Source organism: Betta splendens, chromosome 24, assembly GCF_900634795.4.
Source record: "Betta splendens chromosome 24, fBetSpl5.4, whole genome shotgun sequence".
NCBI classification, from domain to species: domain Eukaryota; kingdom Metazoa; phylum Chordata; class Actinopteri; order Anabantiformes; family Osphronemidae; genus Betta; species Betta splendens.
The window spans coordinates 7,704,719-7,723,279 of NC_040901.2; the positions used below are offsets into that span (position 1 = coordinate 7,704,719).

Genomic DNA, 18,561 nt, shown 5'->3' on the forward strand with positions numbered 1-18,561 from the left:
GACTGCTGCTGATTTCTCCCACGCACGCAAACACCGTCACCTTTTCCTCAGAATCGGTTCTGACTCTGTTGAGCCGCTCGCCGCTCGGCAACCAGTGGCCCAGCGACACTCTCAGCTCATCTATAAATGAGTGCGTGCGCAAGACAGAGAAAAAACATAATCTGCTGGTAATGGAACATGAAACCGAGCAGAAAATTGCAAAAAGAAATGACTCCGAGGGAGGGTGTCAGCTCTGATGATGAAGCCCTTCATGTGTGGCCTAATGAAGGCAGGCACAGGGGCTTATGCCCTCTATAATCACAGTGTTATTCCAAAAAAAAAACACAGGGACACCACTAAATTTCCTAAATAGTCACTATTTGTAATAGTTCTAGTCGCCAGCTTGTAATTTGTGCCGAGGGTATTAGCAACTGTAGGAGAGCGCGTGGCTCAGTTTATCCTGGAGAGACTGAAAGAAGCTGGCAAAATGTTTGGGGAATGTTGGGAAGTCTTATTTTCAACAGCGGCTCCAGGTCCAGTTTCCAAAACGTGCCTTTAGTACAGATGGTCCCATGTTTTGCTAACTTACAATTAGCCTAGCGAACTTTACACGCTGCCACAAACCTCAGTTTATTAATTGGATCGTTTCATCAAACTACAACATTGCTTTTTGAATTTGGATTCATGATTGTGTTGTGAACGCGTGTGTGCAGCTGAACTGATGCCCCGTTTGTGTGCGACGCTGACGGAGGCCCAGCTTTGTGATTAACCGTTACTCCTGTTTTCTATTGCACCACGGCAGATATTTACAGTACAACAAAGGGTGTTGTCATCACACGCAGCGCCCGATCACATCGGAGACGGGACGGAGGCCGGGTCCAGGCCTCACGGGCACGTTCTCAGGCCGTTCCCGGGTCCAGGAGGGGGACGGTGGGCGTTCTGCAGCGTCTGCAGGCCTCAGGCAGAACCGACACGTTTGCTGATCCAACTTTCTGCTGCGAGACATTTTTAAAATGTCAACAGAGGAGCAACGCTAAAGCCTGTGAATATGAAGAACAAACCTGCTTAGTGTAAAGGTCACACGACTCAAAACAGATCACATGACATGATGCGGCCGCTTTAGGTTGGATTTTAGATTAAAGTAGATACTTCTTACATCAGGAGCAGATTTAGGATCATATTAATTATGCTGATATATGCTGAGCTACGCTTTTAATTTCATGATACATGGCTACGCTTAATCAAGTACAAAGCAGGTTTTTCACTGATTAACGGCAAGAATAAATTACGTGTTTGTGGGTAATTGCACATATTTTCCGATCCACTCTGCACAGACTCAAACGGATCGATATAAATCAATATTCAAATGAAATTACAAGCCAAAATGAGTTTTCAGGAAGCTTCCGAGGACGCGGTTAGCGGAGCAGCACGAGCAGACCTCGCCTCCGCCGCACAGCTTGGATTTGCCCTTTAAGGAAGTGTTTAAGCGGACACAAACAGAGAAACAAACAGACAGAGCGCTTCCTGGAGGGAGGTTAAACGTCCGAGGCGCGAGCTACATTTCTTCACCGGCGTCGGGATCTTCTGCTATTATGTCGCTCTACATGGGGCCTGTGGCCTTTTGCACCTCCGCCTGTCCAATTCTTCTTCTGTGGTGTCATTAGTGCTGATGGGGCAGCTGGAATTGACTCAGTGGGGGGCGTGTGATTTATTTTTTTTTAAGGGGGGGGGGGGGGGGGGGGGTCTTGGACAAAACTATATCCAACCGCTATCATGTGCTGACGTGCCCTTGAGCACCGCTGCTCCATGAAATCCGCCAAATGGCCTCGTGTCAAACAGATTTTTTTGTAGTAGACGACTCCTCGGCGAGCAGACGCGTACCGCGCGAGCATGTGTCGCACGCCGTCAACCTGCGGTGGGTAAATAAAGGTTATAAACAAATAGCAAAGGGATTGTGTGCAGCCATCTGGCGGTGGCAGCTCTTTTATAGTAGCAGACGCAACTCATGTCGTCCCAGCGGGATTCCAGCCAGTCCTCCGACGGCGCGTGGTGGAGCATGGATAAAGCCTTATTCCGGTGCCCGAGAAGGAGACACGGAGACTGAGAGGGGGGGGGAGACGAGGAAGAGGAGTGAAATATTGATGAGAAATGGGAGGCACTAAAATAGAGCAGCTCTGCATTCGAAATGGGGCGAAAAAGGGCAAAGGACACACACACATGCACACACATGGACACACACACACACACACACACACACACAAAACAATAAAGTAGATAAGTGAGTCTGATACACACCCACACACACACTGTGGTATTTTGTGCAAAACCATGACTCAGCAGAAAAAGAACCCATCCACTTCCCAGAAGTGCATCTCACCGGGCTAAAATAAGAGCTGGCCGTCGTCCAGATCTTGTGTATAATGTCTGCTGCGTAGCATCGCGCTTCATCGGCTGCACAGCGTGAGGTCGGTTCCACGCGCAGTGTGTACAACGCAGAACCAGGACGGGATGACGGCGGCAAAAAGCCCACGGCGCCTGTTCTAACATGGAACGTTTACCCAGCTGACCTCGCAATTAAAACACAACACACCCCCAAAAGCTAAGAAACCAAACTAACTAACTTCATTCTATGGTTCTCCACCTTCGGCGCTCGCGGGGTAATTAATTTGTTTGGCTTAAGAATTACACCACCAGCTGACAGGTGTACGACTGATAAGGCTCACCCCTGGGAGTCGTGGTCCGGAGATCACGCCGAGAGGCAATTACTAGAAAACTCCGACCTCCGGAGACGGAATATTTCTCTGCTTTGCATGTAGGATTTTGCAGCGTAAAATCCATATGTTTTGTTGACCTTTGAATGTAAAACCCGAAAAAACAGCTGCACACAATAACAATCCAAACACAACAGGAGTTGAGCTCTCTCTCTCACACACACACACACACACACACACACACACACACACACACACACACACACACACACACACACACACACACACACACACACACACACACACACACACACACACACAAAGCCTCGGCCAATTGGAGTTAATTGCCTCTGCGAATGACTGATTGGGTCCGATTCTTACCGCAGCAGGGTCTTGGAAGGAAGCGGCGATGAAAGGAGGAGGCAGAGATAAAAACAAAAACATCAACCTGTCACGATGGGGCAATTAACAGGTTGATTAACTTCTAGCCGTTGCCAGACTTCTCCCCAGTGACCGCGCGTCTCGTCTGAGCGTGCGTGTCTGCTTCTTGTGTTGGGATTGATGCGGCGCCACCATAGATCTTCTCAAATGTTCGGAACTGTATCGAACACAGGCCGCTGTTGGTTTCCTCCATCTCTGCTTTGATACAAACGTGAGGCCAGTGCGTCGGATGAGAGGCGCTCGTGACAACGCTCACCCTCGTTAACCCCAGAAGCCACACATCAAACCTACTGTATGTCTGTGTGGCATCTACTGTATGTGTAGTGAGTCTATGTGAAGCAAGTTAGCTCACAAATGGAGTATTTTATTATTAGACGATTTGTCTAAGTTCCTTCCATAGACGTGTCTTGAATAAAGTTGAATTGAACTAGTTATTATTGGAGTCTCAAACAAAGGGGAAGCCTGACTTCCCTTGGCCTCCAGAAGAAAACACTACAGACTCCGTTGTTTTGAGCTGGAATAAATTTTACATCTTCGTTTGCTTGAGACACATAAGAGAAGTAGGTCAAAATAAAAAAAGGATGTGCTTGTCATTAAACTGACATTGAGTCAAGACAATTTTTGAGTAAGAGGAGAAGCAGTGAGCTCACGTTCACATTTAAAACCCGTTAAGACTAATAAATACGGTGAAACAAGAAGGAATTGTTCAAATCTAAAGACAGTAGTAGTGCAATGTTTTCATTTCTGTATCAAACCTCTGAATCTAAATTCCTCCCACTTCGTTTACTGTGAGCGTGACTCACTTTTGAAACGGAACTGAAATGGATTCAACCTCAAACTGGCTTGTTGAACACACTCGTGATAGATCCTGGAATGATCGGGAGACTGGTTACCTTAGCAACCTCGCACCTTTACGGGAGCGAGGCGGATCAGCTGACGGGCCCACGGTGAGGAGAGGCTGGCAGGTAGACGGACACGGGTTCGTTTGTGTCCCAATTAGAGGAGAGAGAGAGGAGCGGGAGTTTCTGAAGAGCCCGACGAGGATGCGACGCGCCGTGGAGCGAGGTGAGAGGGGGACAAAGGAGAGAGACGCGACGGATGGAGGAGAGGACGGAGGAGCGGCAGTCACAAAGTCCTGCGGAACGAGGTGGAGGGGGTGTGCGAACCTGAACGCAGCTGTTGCGTTTGAGGCAGGTGAGCAGACACAAAAAACTGACACAAGAAGCACACGCGCATGCAATTAGGACAAAATGACTGACAGCTGTGAAGGGATGAGCGTTAAACCGGTGGGGTTTCATCGGTTTGTCTGCGAGCGCCGAACGCAGACGCACCCGTCAGTTCCAACAATCTGCTCCCAGCGTTCCCAGCAGCTGGCGACGGAAATGGACCAGTTCAAAGGTGGGACAACGCGCGCCGTCACCACCGGATGAAGATTGTGCTCTGATGATGTGCAACGATGAAAACACAGCTGAACACTCGAACCTCAGGTGTCCAACAATGCACTTCCGGGTTGGATGGTTTGATCTGTAAAGGACCCATTCAGGGTCATAGTTGGAGCACGTGCTCCTGCTGGGGACGTTTATCCGTCTCACCGGAAGCACCGTGCGCTAAAATATGGAAAACAAGGCGATTGTTCTGCTCGCTGCAAACACTGGTAATAATTCATGCTGAGTGGATTATCATGACACTAAACCGGGCGAGATAAATTATGAAGAAGCGTTTCGGATCTGACACCACAGATGGAAAAACACGGATAAAGGTAAGACAAATCGCTGACTTGTGTGAAATGTGAATAGCGGCAACGGCGCACGATGGTGCACTCGCGGCAGACGAGCGGAGCCACTCCAGGGTCACGCTGCGTGGGCCGCGGGCTTAATTGCGTTTATTTATTTATTTATTCATTCATTTTTGCGTTTCTTTGTTTCAAGATGCAAATGCATGCAAAGTAGCGGTGGGACGAGGGAGGCAGCGCAAGCTGGATTTCCTGCAGAGCCCCACATCCGTGGCGTGACGGATGGGCTCCGTCCTCATTCCACCGCCACCCACGTCACATTTCACCAAAGGTCCATCCACCACGTGCGCCTCGCGCCGCGTTCTCCACACCGGCCTCGCGCTCCCGACGCGGAGTCGCACTAGAGGTGAAAGCGCAAAGGGGGCGCTTTGAATGCGGCACAACACTTAAATATTTAAACACTTATTAATTTCGAGATCAAAATTGAAAGTCAGCGGTGCCCAGAGCTGCAGCGGCGCTCGCCTGCTGGTGGAGAGGATCACATTCTCTCTCTCTCCCTGACGTGGCGACTTCAAAGGCTTTCCTGGGAGAGGAGCTAACGGCGTAATTAAACGCAGACAGACGACAGAGCCGCTAAACGGCCATCTTATCAAACCCTCTCCCCTCTTTGGCGCGTAATAGGACGGCAATGACAACACAATGATAGGTAATTGTGAGGAGGTGTGGGCTTAGATGTGGGGAACGCCAGGAGCAGCGCGCGCGCACGGGGGGTCGCTCGCAGATGCAGGAGCAGGAATTCGCTTTTGACATCATCGCGTGCGCGTCCACAGCTGCACGCGCGCTGCGGAGGAATCGCGCCTGTTGCAGCGCGGAGCCGCCGGATGACGTCCGGGACGAGGCCGCGTCCCAATCCTAGATCGTTGTAATTGCTCCTCCGCCCGGCCGTGAGGTGGAGGTGCACGCGCACCGGCGGTGGTGTCTAATCGCTGCACAGCTGCTTTGATTGACACGTTCCTCCACGCGCGCCACAACCGGAGAGTTCTCGCTTTAATCGGCGTTTTTCTTCGCCACCTGCTATTTTCATAAACAAATAATCACCCCTCTCCACTCCGGCATCTCCTCCCCAACAGCTTTGTTTATTTGGAATATTTCATACACTCACTGATGCGTCTTCAAAATAACACTGCATTTAGTTCCAGTTAAATCACTTTACAAATGATGCTGGCAACTTTTCACCCGAAACAAACACGCAAAAAAGCAATTATGCATCATCTCTCCAGATTTCACCTGAGCTCAGCATTTCCTGCTTTGCCTGAGTCTGTGTGTAAAGATTAGCAAGCTGTCGTTTAACGCCATCCCACACTTACTGTATCCGCTGCTTTAAAATGCCTGAGCTCATCCTTCCGTGTTTTATATTAGATGGAACCACAGATACGTGATGACTTAATGGACAAAAGCAATTCATCCGGCAAACAACCATTTTTTTTTTTTTAACATTTACTCCACAAATGCCTGAAAGCCCCGTCACTGTATGAACTCCACCAGTGTTTGGAAATTCCCACTTGACATTAAGACCTTAAAAGTGAACTCCTGCCCCGGAGTCACAACGGCTTCGAGGGTGAGCAAACAATCAACACTAATAGAATGTCACTGGAAAATCAACACTCATTAACGTACAGCACTGACAGTGGTTACGTACGCAGGAAAAGAGTTAATCTAACACTGGAGGTTTACAGCTGTGTGTGTGTGTGTGTGTGTGTGTGTGTGTGTGTGTGTGTGTGTGTGTGTGTGTGTGTGTGTGTGTGTGTGTGTGTGTGTGTGTGTGTGTGTGTGTGTTTACCACTTGAAACAGTATGTGAATATGACACACACACAATGGGAACAAAAACACAACGACGCCTGCACGGCCGTGAGACCTTAGTTAATTATTCACGTCGTCCAATAATGAGCCACAAATCAATTTTTAATTGTGTTTGTCTCCTGTATTAATCAGACAATCGATTCCGAGCACGTCTCCGGCGCCCGGACGAGGCTCGGCAAGCAAAAAGAGCCCGAGGACATTGAGGGGGGAAGAGAGGACGGAGAAGAAGCACTGGAACAAGGCACGCCGGAGATCAGGTCCGCGTGTTGTTTGCAGGTATGGGTGTAGGGTTCTGAGGGGAGGCTCCAGTCCAGCCAACAGGCTCATGGAGCAGGGCTGTGCTGCTGACCTACCTTCACCCCCCCCCCAGGTTCATCTAAATAAATCCTACTCTCCGTCACAGCGGGAGCTGGAGGTGAATCACCGGTGGAGCCGATTCGAATGTTTTGGTGGTGGACTCAGTTCTGGTCGCTGGCAGCCCAGTGGGAAGCGTCGAGCAGCTTTTAAGGCACGACGCGACACTTTTAATATTCCATCTACGCGCCTTCACTCCACTCGAGCTTTGATTACAGTCATCATCCTTTCAAACCAAACCTGGAGAATACGTTCTGTGAAACTTCACCTGGAAGCTCACACACACACACACACACACACACACACACACACACACACACACACACACACACACACACACACACACACACACACACACACACACACACCACACATATGCTTTAAGGTTTTTAGAGCTTGGTCCAAAGACAAGCTTCCAATGACAAACTAATACTGAGTGAGAGTCTTCAAGGTAAAAGGCGCCCAGTGACTCACTTGATGGACAGTTCAAACAGCAACTATTTGTTTCAAAGATTAAAGGGAGCTTTCAAACATGTGGAGGGCTCAGGTGGAGTGTGTCCCAGGAGTAAAAAGCTTCTATTACCGGTCCTCAGTGCAGCGTGTGTGTGTGTGTGTGAGACACACATGAACCACTGCCACACAAATGGACGCTCCAATGACTGTTCACCTGTCCTTTTTTTTTCGGCTTAATGTTTCCTCCAATCGAGGAAATTAGTGGACACAATATGAGACAACGCGGCTTGTTTGTGACTCTGGTTGCCATGGCGGCGGCGGCAGATGAGTAAATTGCTAGAAAGCTTTTACATTACCGTGTCCGTTGCGCCGCTGATTTTTGGGGACGAGGAGCGCGCCGCGGGCTCAATCAGCCGGTAATCAGGCGAATCATCGCCGAGCGCGGCCTCTCGGCGGCGGCCGTGACGCACGCGCCATTCATTAGCGGGGCTCTTTATCGACTATTGGTGTATTGGAAAAGGCTTCTCCGCAAGAAAAAGCGCGTCTTGTTGAGGGAACAAATTAACAAGGACACAAACTGCCACAGATGTCAACTTAATTAGCCCCGGGGGGAGCTGGATTAATCTGGCTGAACTCAATTAGTCTCTAAACTTAATTGACATCTTATTTGCCACAGCAGCTAAAACGAGCCCTGTTCCGTCCAGGTAGGAAGTTTAAAAGACTCGCTTGTTGTGGTGGAGGCGCGGCGTTTGGGAGTCGCCCACGGTCACGTCTTCAGGCATTGATTGACGACTCTGTGAGGATTACGTTTAAAAGGTGACCACGCATTGATTTGGTTTAATTCCACACGCAGACGTGAACGCGGGCTCCACGTGCAGCCAGTCGCCCGTCTCGGCTCGTCTTTAAGCAACAGCGGCGATATCACACGGATGCAGGGCCGAACGGAGGAAGGTCGGTGTCCTGGGAAATGAGCGTGACACGGGCGACGAGAGAAGCAAGAGGCCGCGACACAGACGGACGCTGACTCGGGCTCAGAAGCGCTGACAGAATGAGCACAGGGGCGAGAAGGGATGCGAGAGGACCCCGGCAAAACCGAATCAACAGCACGTCCCGGGAGACAGGACGCTAAAAGCCGGACAGCTGAACCCACAGACACCGGTGACGGATGCTGAGGCCGAGTCTTACAAACAGGTGATGTCTGCCGTGGCTCCGCTGGGGGAGAGAGGCCCACGTGTGGAGGCACATGATTTCTTTTTCCGCTTCGCTCCCAGTCAGCAGCTCCTTAATGTGCACTCAGCAGCTAATTCTGTGGCTGTTTTCATTGAGTTTGTGCGTGTGGTAATGAGATACGTGAGAACCCGTCGGTTCCGGGAGTAAATCTTGGCTTGTGGCAAATGAGTCAACCCAGAAAGTCTAAATAAAACACGCTAATTTTGAGCACCAAACCATCACTCAGTTATATGAAATATTCAGACACGCGGTGTGATTCAACCGCTGCCTGTGACGTGACTCACTTCTGGTTCAGGCCTGAACAAATGTCTGGGCGCACAGAAGAGAACATTCAGTGCTGTGCAGAAATCCTAAAGGCCAACGAGGAATCAGCTGTGGCACAGAAAGGAGCAAATATATAGAAAAGTATTTAAAAAAATGGAGAAATACACTGTGGCCTCATTAGAAGAATATAGAGGTCAAGAACAAAACAGCAGCGAAGACCTGGTATAATGGGATTTAACCTGGTTCAGCATCCGACAGCTTCTCCAGTGTGGAGGAGTTTGATCAGGACAGAGCTCCGCTGTAAAAAAGGCAGAAAATGAAATCCATTTGGCCGCGGAGCTCAGTCACGTTGACGTGCAATCATCACCGTGACCCAGCTAACGAGGAGACGCCGTTGTTTCACTGACTGATGGATATCTCTTAGTAATTAAGCTGATAAACACTCACACACACACACACACACACACACACAGTTTGACAAATGACAAAGACCCAAGTTGCTAAGTTTGGATGAAAGCAGGTGAGTAAGGAAACATCAGCTCTCACACACACACACACACACACACACACACACACACACACACACACACACACACACACACACACACACACACACACACACACACACACCGGCTTTCTCTTCCTAATTAGCCTGAAGCCCTGATGTCTGGTTTCACTTCTCCTCCTCAGTTTGGCGCCAGCGCTTCTCTTAGTTAAGATTTCAGCTCAACATTCTCCACCGCTCTCATCTCTCCCTCACCCCCTTCGCTCGCTCGCTCGCTCGCTCGCTCGCTCGCTCGCTCACCGTCTCATCTCCCTCTCTCCCTTTTAGCCAGCACACACACACACACCCCTCTTACTTTTCCTGCAGCTCTCGTCGTATTCCTTTCCTAATTCATCACTTCTCCCTCATCTTGCACCGGATCATCCTCCCACTCCTGCTTTTACCACAAGTGTTATCTCATCTGTTTTTTTTCTATCCTCTTCCTCTTATTTTTTTTTTATTGCCCTCTCCCCACTCGCCTCCTCCTTTATCTGTCATTTAAATGGGCTTCAAAAGCTCCGCTGCCTGCCACTGTGATTGTCGCCTCATTGGCTTTCATTCTATCACTCTGGGCTCGTGCCTCCCTGTCCTCCCATCTCTAACTCTTTAAAAGTGTGACAGTCACTCGCCGGAGCGTGTTTGACGGCGTCTATCCCGCGACGGTGCGACATCCGCTCGGGGGGTGACGCATTAAGGAACACAAAAAAACGCCCCCCCGGAAACACCATCACCAGCTGTGCTTTTCCAGCAGAGTTGCACAAACAAAACATTTAGAAGGTATTTAAAAAACAAGTATGCATCATTTTTGTGTCAGTGTTACCATGGTTACCGCGATCCTGGCCATTCGTTCAAAGGCCAGCCGGACACCTGCAGAGAGGGGGGGGGGGTCACAGGTAGCCTGATGGGGAGCAGACGCTGGAGGAGGCCGGCCAGACTCAGGAAGTACACACACCCCAGCGCTCTGATGTTGTTTACCGGCAGCAGCCCTCATCGCCATCAAAGCGCGCGAGTGACACTCTCCACACCACCGCTCTGCGTCCCGTCTCCCGCCTCCTTCGCCGTCGCCATGGAAACCGAGTGCCTCATTCTCCTCTGGCTTGAGTCCCTCAGACATAAACACACACACACACACACACACACACACACACACACGCACCTGTTGCTGGTGCTGTTGTTGCCGCCGCCGTTCAGTTTGTCCATCATTGCGCCAGATTGTTCGCAGAAGTTCTGAGTGCTGAGCGAAACCCAACACCTGCAGATTTTATTCACAGCACAAGCAACAGACTGACACATCATTCCCCGAGGCTGCTCATTGACTTAGAAAACCTCCTCTCAGGCCCTTTCACTCAGACCGATGGTGAAGATTAATACTAAATTAACTCAAAACTGTGATTTTATCTTTCGCTACTTATAAATCCAGAATTATTGTGTGGTTAGTGTTGCACAGAGCTGCTATAGTGAAATATTCAAAACATGTGGAAAAACTCTCCACATCTTTTATTTTGCTTAAATTTTCTATAAATTCATTATATTTGGTTTCACCCACACAATTTTCTGAATCGTGGGTTCGACCAATTACAGTAAGACCCAAAGGTGGACGGATGGAGCTGCTCAGCATCACGCAATAATTGTCTTACTCCATAAAACACGGAGACCTTCTGCCTCTCACAATAGACAGAGCCACGCTGTAGAAGGCGGTGGTGATGCGGGCTGAGGAGCTGCAGCGGCGCCTCCTGCGTGGGAGCCCGAACGGATCAGCGCTCTGGACAAAGCAGGTAATTTCCCACATTCAGCCGAGGAGAGACACATCAATGTGTGGCTGATTGCAGGAGAAGAGATGCTAAATGATGCACGTGCATGCAGACAAGGCACTGGATTGATATTCAGCACGCGGGAGCACGTGCTGCCCCCCCTCCACACACACACACACACACACACACACACACACACACACACACACACACACACACACACACACACACACACACACACACACACACACACACACACACACACACACACACACACACACACACACACACCCTGTAGTAACCTCTGCCTCCATCTCCTATTTATAAAGGGAGGCCTTCTCCCCTGTTCATCCTATTGATTTGTCGGATGATCTCAGTTCACGTCCTCTCTCTGGCCTCAACCCTGTCCTCAGACGTCCACAAACACTCTCTCAGTCAGACTAAACCCACAGTTTTGCTCCTCTGCCCACGCGGTCGCGTCTCCAGGTCTCCAACGCGCTCTCCTGCTCTTCCTTCCTTCCTTCCTTCGGTAACAGCTCGCGGCCGCGCGCTGCTGTGCAATAAAACAGCTGTTATGGAAGCGTTTGACGCGCGCACATCCACTTTTCTGCAGCTCTGCGACATCTGCGGGATGTCATAAACTCAAATGTGCTCCTGTCTGATCACATCCACCGGTTGTGTTGTTCTTTTATTTTTTTAAACTCCGGCTTTTATTCTCTCAGGCAACGCTGAGCTGCACAAAGACACTGTACCGACCCGACCCATTATTAAATGTTACAGCCCATCAGCCGAATCCGCGTCCCCAATGCAAATCAACTCATTTAATCAATTTCATCGATTCAAGCGTCGGTTCCCTCCGCAGCCGCGATCGGCCTCATTCTGCCACGGCTCGGCTTCTGAGCAGAACCTCATAAGTGCTCTCGCTTGATTCGGGACCGTTTGGAAGTTGGGGGAGATTTTAAAGTTGAATCCGGTGGGATTCAACAGCGTGAGACCACACGGAGAATCTGGCCTATTTCCACGCAGAGCTGGTAATATTCAAAAAGCTTGAGGATTCGGAGGAACAAGAATTTATGATGTGAAACTGGGAAGAATATTTAACATTTCTCTCTATTTCTAGGGCAAACATCAATGTGAGCAAATTTGTGGCACTAAAAGGTTAAATCTCTCCGGGTTTTAGTCTTTTCCTTCCCCCGCTGAGGCGTGTGTTCGCTTGATTCAATCTACTCATCAGACGCTTATTCAAGCAAATCAGCTTGCAGCCATTGTTATAAATACGAGGCGGCGGCGCAGACAGCGAGGAGAACGGGTGTCAGGTACCGACGAGCGGCTCGGTCTGAAGGTGCCCTCCAAAGTTCCCGTTGACGTCGGCCCCTGAAGCTTTGAAAATTGTTTCGCGAAGAAGAAAATGCGAGTTTGTCAGGTCTCAAGGCTTCGCGTGACAGTCCCCCGCCAAAATAAAAGCCGGTGACATATGTCGCATGGAGTCCGACGTTCAGCCGTTACCTCCTTCAGACACGTATATAACTGCAGGACGAGGCTGTCAATCAAAGACAGGGAGGATGAAGAATAGTTATAGAAAGAATAAACGTGGCCTGCGAGGGTCTATTATTCCCCAGGTGTCTGTCTATTGTAGATGTAGAAGGCGTGGAGGGGATTTCATGGAATGTAACCCCCCCCTTCTCTTCCTTCATGTTTCCCTTTCACTTAGTCTCAGGCAAATCCCCCTCCGTTCCCTCTCAGCGTCCGGATGGATGGATGGATGGATGGATGGATGGATGGATGGATGGATGATTAAATAGATGGATGGATGGATGAATGGATGATTAAATAGATGGATGGATGGATGGATGGATGGATGGATGGATGGATGGATGATTAAATAGATGGATGGATGGATGGATGGATGATTAAATAGATGGATGGATGGATGGATGGATGGATGGATGATTAAATAGATGGATGGATGGATGATGGCCACAGTGGCCGCGTCGAAGGCACCAAAGGCTTTGTCTGACAGATGGAAAAGGAAAAGAAGGATGCTGACACTTGACAGGCTGTGACACAGTGTTTACCAAAGCCCGGCAGCTGCAGGAGATGGACCTCAACAGCAGGAGCCAAACAGAGACCAAGAGAAATTATAGGAGAACGAAATGAGAGAAAGGAGGAAGCAGAATCTTACTGTTTGGGACTATTACCATAAAATACCTGTTTCTAATTAGAGAGTCTGAGCTTGTTAATTGCATTTTAACCGCCTCAGTTCCAATGTTTGGATCTAAACCGCGTTCAGCTGAGCAGAAGGAGCGGAGAAGCTTTGTAGCCGGTTGGAGCTCGGGTGCATTTTAAAACGTCGTGCGTGTAATTTCACCCAGGACGTGTCTTTGTTCCAGTGTTGCAGCTGAAGGTCTGATTCTATCAAGCGCGGACCGGCGCATTTAACAGTCCGCGGCCGAGCACGGGACCCGCTGTAATCTTGTTACATTAGCGCAGAGTTGATTTCATGCTGGTCTCAGACTCCCTTCTGTAGCTCAGGGCTACGAGCGAACCTGCTGCAATTACTACCTGAGACCAATTTAATTCATCTTGTCGGGTTGATGAACCTCGAGACAAGGGAATGAGAAGCGGTGTATTTCCTCGGGAGCGCAGAACCCAGTCCTCTTTACAAGCGGCGGCGTCGGGCCCGGCACTAAATGGCCGGAGCCCGAGGAGGAGAGTTTGTGTCCTCGCCTCCTTTCATGTCGTGCGGATGCGTCCTTAAAGCAGGCGGACCTGCAAAAAGCCCATCAGAGAGCTTGGTGCAAACTTTCATGTGGCTCCGTCTGTTCCTCCATCCACAGGTGGGGGGATTCATTGCTCTCATGTAACAGCACATAGACCACACGCGCATCCCGGCCCCGGGGTCCCGTCAGCAGCTTTCAACCTGTGGGGCCGAACGCCTCAGAGCCACGGCTCTTCACTGGGCTTCTGGCCGCCAGGCTGTAAACAGCAGCTGCTTCAAACGCTGCCTCTGAAATAATACATCTTACCGTTTTCCACTGAGATCATTTATATCCAATTGGCTTTAAAGTCCAATGCAAAATTGGCAAAAAGAACCAAATGTCATCGTCATCACCAGTGATCAGCTGGTGACGGCTCTGGGGACCTGCGGTTCCTTTACCGCCACATTTAAAAAAATATAAAAAAATAAAAAAAGACTTTGACAAACAAGATGAATTAAACACCGACACTCCCCCTCAAAAAAGAGGGCGCCCGTATAAAAGCTTTTGGTGATGGCGCCGTGTGGGTGGGAGCAGCTGCCGGCTCCAAGGCTTCTGTGCAGTCTGACAGTGTAATGGAACGAAAAGTGCACGCGAGGACAAGCGACGGGTGCAGCGACGTGCGGCAATTACGCTGGAACAATGCGAGAATAGACAGCGACGTTACGTCAACGCGGGGCTCAACCCACAGGTGGAACAAGAACACACGGACTCATTTGCATGTCGTCAGACGGTCTTTATTTGAGCTCGGACAGAGGAAAAAACTGGCATTTTTACACACTCGCGTCCATATTCTTCCCTCGTCGTCATTAGCTGCGCGCGGCGGTGCGCGCGTGCAGTATTTGTGTATCCGCGCAGTGTGGGGCAGCTTCCGGGCTAATTTGTTTAGCGGGAATTAATTAGACATTATTAGGGGGGAAACAATGGCGCAGAGGCAGCGTGTTTAACGATAGGACGTCAAAGAGGCAAAACCTGTCACGGAACAATAGGCTAATATCCACCCACCGCTTCCCGGCTACCGCTCAATTACGCTATCGCACAATAGGACACACACACACACACACACACACACACACACACACACACACACACACACACACACACACACACACACACACACACACACACACACAGATCAACCCTCGGTCTGACGGAGCCTCGCGTCGCCTCTCGGCCGCGCGTGCTCCTAATTGAGCAGATGTTGAACCATTAAAAAAAAAGGTACGCGCGGCGCAGCCGCAGCTGTTGACGTGTCGTCCGCAGATGAACCTGCAGCCCAATTACAGGGGGAAAATGCAGAGGTGCGAGCCTGGCATCACCTGCGTCCTGGCCTCGTGCTAATCACCCCCCCCCTTCTTCTTCTTCCTCCTCACAGCCACTTCTTGAGCGCAGCCAGGGCGGCGTTGAAGGTGACCTGCGCCGGGTGGCTCCCGCGGTGCGCCAGCAGCAGGGCGCCCGCCTGCGGCCCGTGGCCCGCCGCCAGCAGCGCCGCCGCGGCCCGCTCCACGTCCCGGCCGCGCCCCCGCCCCCCCGGCCGGGCCAGCATGTGGGCGCTGAGCGGGGGGTACAGCGCCGAGGCCGCGCAGCCCACCAGCAGCCCGGCGTCCAGCAGCAGCGACAGGAGCTCGGCGTCGCAGGCGGCCGCCGTCGCCTGGAGGGAGGGCAGACGGCGGAGACGGTGAGAAAAGACACACAAAAAAAAAAACACGCGCCCTGCAAATACAGCCTCCACACACTCGTCCCCTTTTCCACAGGTATTTGCAGCCCTCAGTCATTCAGAGACAAATCACAGCACATGTTCCCGCAGCCATAATCAGACCTTTACATAATATTTTAATCCCGTCTTCCGCCTCCTTACATCAATGCGCTGCATGCAGATGCAAACAGCGAAATGCCGCTGGGGCTCGAGCGGCCTCTCTGGGTGACTCAGCCCTTCTCCCTCGCCGCCTCTCACCCGTTTGCCGTCTCTATTATTGAGACGCGCCCGTCGGAGTGTTTCTGGCGCTGAGGCGGATCAATTATGAATGTGAAGCTCGTGTCTTCTCAGTATTAGAGATGGGTTTCTCTCCCTCGCCTCTAAAAACCTCTCATCTTGGCGCCAGATGTGCCTCTTGAAGGACGATTCATCCCTAAAATCGGCACTCGACTAGTGATGCCTGTGACATCTCACGTGAGAGTTGACATTGAACGGCCGACATTGACAAAGACGCTCTTTTCTCACGGCGTTACCGCAAACGCGCATTTTTAGGACGCGCCCACTGTCTCCGAGGGCCCGTGCTTGAAATGACTTGACACGTCCAACTTCAGATTTTGGGACGATTTCAAGGTTTGCTTCTAACATAATGCAAAGTGGAGATTCTGTCTTTTGAAGATGTTGATTTCAGATAACAAAGGGGTTTGTTTGCCTTTATAAAAAGGGGCTCATACTATGATTTGGGTTGTATTTTGAAAGTAAAAATACATGACATGAGTGTATGAGATGTCTAGAGATAAACATCCACTATTTTTGCTGTGACCAATTTAGGAAGAAAATGTATAAATGTAAACAACTTCTTGGAAAAATAAGACATATTCATAACTTCCTGCTTTCCCACAGCACAGAGGGTGATCTGAGCGCAGGCCTGGTCCTCTGTGCACGTTCACACACACACACACACACACACACACACACACACACACACACACACACACACACACACACACACACACACACACACACACACACACACACACACACACACACTGAAACGTATACCTCCCAGGCTATTACTGTTTGACGGTGTCAAGAGAGACAGCAGATTTGAGTCTTAGAGTCAGTGGGATTGACAGCCGAGCTGAAAATAGATGTGAAGGAGCGGCAAGGAGACGGAGGGATGGAGGGGAATCTTGATATCAGAGCGGGGCTGATGACTGAGGCCCTTCTATAGGACGGCGGGAGCGGCCTCGTCGCATCTCAGCCAGCGTCCTTTGTCCTCACGTGCACGATACAGTAGTAGAAAAAAAAATATATATACATATATATAGATAATGTGTTATTGTTATAATTGTACCTTGTGATGCTACTCAGACCAGCATTAGCTGCTTACTGATTCTAGCGTCGTCAAGGAAACATCAGCTGTGTGAATCTTTTCTATATCAGCTTGAGCTCAGTTTCCGCTACGGCCCAGTTCCCCATCTGCCGCGCAAACGAACCCGCGTAGACGTCCACACCGCCTCTTCCTCCCACCTACAGCCCCCCCCCCCCCCCTCCGAGCTTTCGAATTTCCCAGCCGTCCGTCCGGGTCGCTTCTCTACAAACAGCTCAGCACCAATAAAATGTGATTGAGGAGGGAATGCATCCATCACGCCGCCCCGCTCCCCCTCAAAGGTCAGCCGCTGCAGGAGCGTATGTGGGGGGGGGGTGGGCTCAGGTGTGCGAGTGTGTCGGGTTAAACGCCCCCCTCCCTCCCTCCCCCGTCTCCTCCAAAAGCCCCGGACAACGTCTTGTCTGCCTCTTCACCGGAGTGAAAACAAGAGGCATTTTGAAGCCTGTGTGCGCGTGTGGAGCAAACACTCATGACAAGAGAACTGGCACATCAAGCTGCAGCCATACGACCCCCCCACCCCCTCCTCCCCCTCATGCTTTGCTGTCTACAGCAGGAAGTGAGGAGGTAACAAGCAGAGGTTGTTGCTGTTTCTTCTCTGTGGATGCTAAATGTTTCCTGATTGCTCTGGTCATCTTTTCACACCCCCTCTCTATTCTCCCCCCGCGTGCCTTTTATTCCGCATATACGTTTCCCTCGGCCCTCTCCTCGGCCGGGAGCTTAATTGGAATAACCATACACGTACAATGCCTAATACATAATGCATGGCCAGGCCTGCCTTTATCATTTAAATCATAAAGCTTCTTTGGAATGCCAGACAACACACAACTATCTCCTCTTTCTTCTCCTTCCTGAGGCTCTTCTAACCCATCCTTCCATCCTCACCTCTCACACGCACACCAAACATTTCTTGCTTACAGCATGACGTGATGGAAAGTGACAGAAGAGGAGCCTGTGAAGCCAAAAAATAAAAATAAAAAGGGCGGCGTGACGCACACAGCGAAGCGAGGATCACTGCGCCGAGCGAGCGCTTAGATTAACGCGTCCAATATGGCGCCGGGGCTGTAAACAAGTCCACTTAAACAAGCTTAGTTAGACACCTAATCGCTAAATCACACACGGCTCCCGTTCCTGCCGCCGGTGGACAGATTAGGGCTGGAGAGTTGATACGAGCCTGGTTTTACAAACTCAAAAAGGTAACAAACGCTTAGAAATGGTGGAGGTTGATTATTGAGCGCTTCTAAAGCTCGTTTTAATTTTCTATTTGTACATATCTATGTAATACAACGAAGGAGCACTTGTACGTTTGAATTCAAGGACAATGCTGCCTCTTCATTTCTGGGCATGAACTGATGCCAGCTGACATTCAGCCTCGGCGTCTTCTAAAACGACTCACTGGGAA

At 50.3% G+C, this 18,561-nt stretch overlaps 1 protein-coding gene and 1 long non-coding RNA gene across 3 annotated transcripts in view; one reads left to right on the forward strand and one right to left on the reverse strand.

The window, feature by feature from the left end:
• The first annotated feature begins 1,736 nt into the window (after window positions 1-1,736).
• Window positions 1,737-7,445, forward strand: LOC114849762 (uncharacterized). Its single transcript, XR_003784691.3, has 3 exons — window positions 1,737-4,890; window positions 6,857-7,000; window positions 7,128-7,445. It is a non-coding gene; the product is annotated as an uncharacterized LOC114849762 (long non-coding RNA).
• A 7,352-nt stretch (window positions 7,446-14,797) lies between these two features.
• nbas (NBAS subunit of NRZ tethering complex) overlaps window positions 14,798-18,561 on the reverse strand; it is a 93,672-nt gene continuing 89,908 nt past the window's right edge. For both annotated transcript variants that reach the window (XM_029141477.3, XM_029141476.3), the window contains exon 53: window positions 14,798-15,727. In XM_029141477.3, the coding sequence (XP_028997310.1) occupies window positions 15,446-15,727 (282 nt within the window). In that variant the 3' untranslated portion in view covers window positions 14,798-15,445. The remainder of the gene's footprint in view (window positions 15,728-18,561) is intronic.